The sequence below is a fragment of the Asparagus officinalis genome, chromosome 5, assembly GCF_001876935.1.
Source record: "Asparagus officinalis chromosome 5, Aspof.V1, whole genome shotgun sequence".
NCBI classification, from domain to species: Eukaryota; Viridiplantae; Streptophyta; class Magnoliopsida; order Asparagales; family Asparagaceae; genus Asparagus; species Asparagus officinalis.
This window is the reverse complement of record NC_033798.1, coordinates 100,755,412-100,760,672: the sequence shown is the minus strand read 5'-3', so window position 1 is coordinate 100,760,672 and position 5,261 is coordinate 100,755,412. Positions and strand designations below refer to the sequence as shown.

The window sequence follows — 5,261 nt, the reverse complement described above, 5'->3', positions numbered from 1 at the left end:
CAAGGAGAACCTCGAAATGTATGACATTGAAAGAGATAGCTTCCACTAAAGTTATTACATTGGAGAAAATAAATGAGTGGATATAGATAGACTAACATATATACTTTTGTTAGAGAAAAAAGATATTTAGTATCTAATTTTATTGGTTTCATATTGGTCAACAATCACCCCATGTATCTCGATAAAATTGTGCTGATATTTTATGATAATTACCCAAATAAACAAGATGATCAATAACTAACAGATTGTTTGGACAAAAAAAAATGCATACATGCAATGCACATAGACCATACTAGTATTAACAAATATGGATTAAATAGAAGGGAAAATTGTGTCTAGGCCCCAAAATTGTAAAGGGGATGCGTGGAGGCCCCCTGTATTTTTTTTCGTGCCAAAGTCCCAAATACCAAACGTTCTTGTGTTTCAGCCCCTTTTATGTTTCCCAGACCGAACTGAGAGCAGAAAAAACCAAAATCCCAAAAATGCCCCTTGCAGTTTCCCCCCAAAATCGGCCTGGCTTCTCCCTCTTCTTCTTCGCTCTCCTCAAACCAAACCTCTTCTCATCTCGAGAACCCATTTTTAAAACCCAAATTCCCTCAATCTCCCAGGAAAACAAGAAAGGAAAATAGCCAAAAAAAGTTAAGGAAAACGGGCCAGAAGGCTGAGGAAGAGAAGGGGGAAGGAGTCGACACCCAAACCGCAGGGCGTCGTCACCTGCGGCGGTCGGCGCGATTGACGAAGGAGGAAACTCCAAAATTGGTCGCCTCAGCCTCCGCCGACGCCGTCATACCTCCGGCCTGTGGTTCTCCTCCGACATCCTCCTCCGACGAGGAGAGTAATAAGGCGTCGGAAACCCTATTGAGCATGAAAAGGGGGCTGGAAAAGCGAGAGTGGAAGAGGAGACGCTCGCCGAAAAAAGAGTTCACTTCAAAGAAGAAGTAAGTTCCCAAGCAATTTCCCCACTTTGAATTTAATTAATTTAATTGTGTGATTTGAATTTAAATGAGGTTTATGGGTTCTGTTTATGTGAAAATATTGGTCAGAAACTGGTTAGTGTTGTGTAGATCCTTACTTTTGGAGTATGATCTGTGCAATAGGAAATATAAGTGTTCGGAAGAAATGCATGCCAATAATTCACGTAGTTGTTGGTTAGTGGCTCTGCATGTCAATAATTCTCGTTTGGTGTCGACGTTTTCCCTTAGGTGTCAACTATTAGCTATTCATGTTAATAAATATTAACTTTTAATAAGTTAATGGCTGTATTGTTAACTGTCTCCTAATCCAAATCAACGTCTTGTTGTTTATGCAGTAAACGTGATGCTGTAGGTGATATCAGGCCTAGTGCACGTTTTGGATCGTATTGTATATTCATGCATAAACTTCATTCAAAAATGAAGAATTGGCATTGGGATGCCTTAAAGGGCACTAACTTTGAACACTATGTGTTCTTCGGCCCTCCTGCCCGAGATCGACGTGCACTGGAGCATGTGCTCAGTCACTATGATGCTGAAACTGATGAATTCTCTTTTCCCGATCCCCGAATAGGGTCTCTAATTTCAGTCAAATTTGATGAAGAGTGGGTGCAAACTCACACGGGCTTTCCTATTGATGGGGAGTTGATCTATGGGAATAGAGACTCTCACAACCGGCTTTGGAGGGAGTACTTTGAAGATAAGAAAGAAATGTTCAAGGACAAGGAGAAGGCAAAGGCCAGGGCTACAGAAGAACCTGGTAGCATGATAAAATATGTTGAAGAGTTACTGGAAACACTTGTTGAGTCAAGTGACGATAAGGACGTTGAGGATTTTGTTCTTCTTCAAATATTGTACCAGTGTTCAATGATTTGGTGTCCGAACAGCTCGCAAGGCATTCCAAGATTGTTGTTTCAATATGTAGATAGCATTGAGAGAGTGAAGAACATTACGTGGGGTAAATTTATTTTTGATGAGACGAAGAGAGGCATTCACATTGCCGTTGAAGGGTTGAGGAAGCCAGGGGTTACGTACGTCCCTGGATGCATGCCGCTCATCCCTGTAAGTTGCATGTTCATATGTGGTTTAACATTTGTTTTGCATTGAAAGAGTTTTGGCTACCGATATTAGATAATGTAACTTATGCAATTTTGAATGTTAACCAGTGTTGGTGAAAATTAACATGTTAAATTAAAAGTTAACATGGAGACCTCAAAGTTAACATGTTTAAGTGAAATATAACCAGTACTGATAAAAGTTAACTTTTTATAGTGAAAGTTAGCTACGAAGAAATGAAGTTGCATAAGGAGTTTTGATGTGCAGGGAATTAATGATAAATAATTATTGCCTCTATTTTGACAACTATGGTTCTACGAGATGACAGGCATTAGAAAACCTGCCCTAAACATCAGATGGAAGCCGCCGTTGACCAACTGGGTAAGGGTCGGAGGGACGGCTGGATCGATGAGGAGGGAGACAATTGTCTCCAAGGCAGAAAAAGCAACCATTAAGATTAAGGATAAACCTGAATCAACCAATTTGCCAGCGGGGGGGAAATACCCTCAAAGAGAGCCCTCTGGGAAGAATATTAGTAGCGCTCGCCTTGGGAAGAAAAGGATCCCTGCTGTATCAGATAAGAGTAAAGCTATGGTGGTTTCATTGCCGAGAGTGAAGGAGAAGAAACAAAACGTAAAGGATGAGAAGCAAGCGAGGGTGAAGGGCAGACAAATAGCTCATCCGTAGGATACGTAAGCGTCAATCATCTTTTACTGATTTGCTAGCATATTTATGATGGTTGAATTTTGTAACTTACTGGTTATTTTTCCAGATTGTCTCCCAGCATATCAAGAACGCGCTTGACAAAGAAGATGAAATAGAGAAGTTGAGCCTTGATCAGCAAATTCAGTTCTGGAGGAATACGACCAAATTAAACATGAAATTGCTCCATGCCACAAAGCGTAGTAAGCGCCTTCAATGGGATGCTTGTTCTAAGGAGATACATAGGCTGAACCGGAAATTGGAGTTTTACGAAGGAACTGCTGACCTGATTGATCCCCAGGACCTGAAGAAAAGTGTGGAGGAGATTATGTCCAAGAGTGACAGGCATACAAGGGCTGCACATGTGAAGAGGAAAAGAAGTGTTGACAGCATTGGCAAGGGTAACGATGTCGATTGTTTTGATTATGACGACGTGCGCATTATTGGTAAGGAAGCCTCGCATATTACGTAGGGTGTAGCACAAGCTGAGCAGGAGGGAGACAGTGTTGGCCAAGACGAGGATGAAGAGACTGGAGGGGAATATAAAGAGGAAGAGATGGAAGACAGAGAGCATGAGGAGAAAGAGGAAGATAGAGAGCAAGCACTGAGTGAGGGAGATAGAGAGCAAGAGAATAGAGAGGAGGATAGAGAGCAAGTAGTAGTAGAACAGGAAGATAGCTTGCAGGAGAATAAACTTGTAGATTCATCGGCATCTGAGAAAGTGGAAGTTAGAGAGGAGTACTTTGAAGTGGAAGTTAGAGAGCAGGAGATGAAAGTACATGAGAAAGAGGAAGAGCTAGCGCAGATGTTTGAAGAAGAGAAGGAAGAAGAGAAGGGCAGTGCGGAGAAAGTATAGGAGATGGGTATGGGGGAGAAGAACTTATTACAAGTTTATCGAAAGTGGTCGAAGAAAGTTGTTTCGAAGGGAACAAGGGGACCAAGTACCAGAATCAGGACTCGTTCTCAGCTAATCCGAACCCCTTTCACTGAGGAAAAGAAGAAGATAGCCCAACCAGAATTAATTACAATTTTGCATCACAAGGAGGATGATAGGGAAAAAATCAGGTACTACTGCAAGCCTAGTGAATGCACGTGGGATTTTCAAAAAACCAAAAAAATCAAGAAGAAGGAGGAGGCTCTGTTGAAGGTGCTGAACGAGGGGATTCCTTTTGTTGATGATTTTAGCATACGCCTGGTTGATAGCGCAGGAACCTTTGTTCACAACTTTAGAATACCCCATCATGTAGCGGCAAAGCTCACTCTAGAGGAGAACAGATGGGTCTCAGAGTTTTGCAATCAGAAAGCTCATGAGTAAGTTCAATCCATGCGAACTCTTTAATTCTATTTGCATGTTCATGTTAAAAGAAACATGTTAACTTATGCTCATTGATGTTAACTTATGCTATAACATGTTATTGTTCATTGTTATATGTTAAATTTTCCAGAATCAGGCTAACGTTTTACCATTTATGTTAATCTCTGTATCTTTCTGTCATATATCAGGTCATGTATTGTTTTAAATACGTCAAACAGTAGTATTGATTCTATGGAGCTTCTCAACCTACTACGAGGGGGACGTATTGACGACCATGCAAGTTTAATTGCCTCACTTATGCAATTTTTCCTCACAATCTGACAGGGTTTAGGGAAAAAATCAGGTACTACTGCAAGCCTAGTGAATGCACGTGGGATTTTCAAAAAACCAAAAAAATCAAGAAGAAGGAGGAGGCTCTGTTGAAGGTGCTGAACGAGGGGATTCCTTTTGTTAATGATTTTAGCATACGCCTGGTTGATAGCGCAGGAACCTTTGTTCACAACTTTAGAATACCCCATCATGTAGCGGCAAAGCTCACTCTAGAGGAGAGCAGATGGGTCTCAGAGTTTTGCAATCAGAAAGCTCATGAGTAAGTTCAATCCATGCGAACTCTTTAATTCTATTTGCATGTTCATGTTAAAAGAAACATGTTAACTTATGCTCATTGATGTTAACTTATGCTATAACATGTTATTGTTCATTGTTATATGTTAAATTTTCCAGAATCAGGCTAACGTTTTACCATTTATGTTAATCTCTGTATCTTTCTGTCATATATCAGCTCATGTATTGTTTTTAAATACGTCAAACAGTAGTATTGATTCTATGGAGCTTCTCAACCTACTACGAGGGGGACGTATTGACGACCATGCAAGTTTAATTGCCTCACTTATGCAATTTTTCCTCACAATCTGACAGGGTTGTTATGCAATCTAATGTGTGTCTTATGTATGTTCCATTTTCAGTTGATGGAAGCTTTGATCGATAGAATAAGCTCATGGCTGGATAGGCCAGAAATGGTTCCCCTGAGCCATAAGTATGGGATTGTATCAGTCTTCTTCTGCGTAAGCTATCTACTTTACGATACTATGATTCTTTAACACGTGTTTACTCCCGTCATAACATTCCATTATACTTGGATTATACAGCACAACCTTTATGCAAACACTCCTGATTTCCCACACATATATACTTCATTTATACAAAAGCATATTGCT

The 5,261-nt window shown here is 40.5% G+C and overlaps 1 protein-coding gene across 1 annotated transcript; it reads left to right on the top strand.

The window, feature by feature from the left end:
* On the top strand, positions 2,349-3,585 carry LOC109842251 (golgin subfamily A member 6-like protein 6). The gene is made up of 3 exons (XM_020411151.1): positions 2,349-2,684; positions 2,800-3,130; positions 3,209-3,585. The coding sequence occupies exons 1-3, from the start codon at positions 2,349-2,351 to the stop codon at positions 3,583-3,585; spliced, it is 1,044 nt and encodes a 347-aa protein (XP_020266740.1).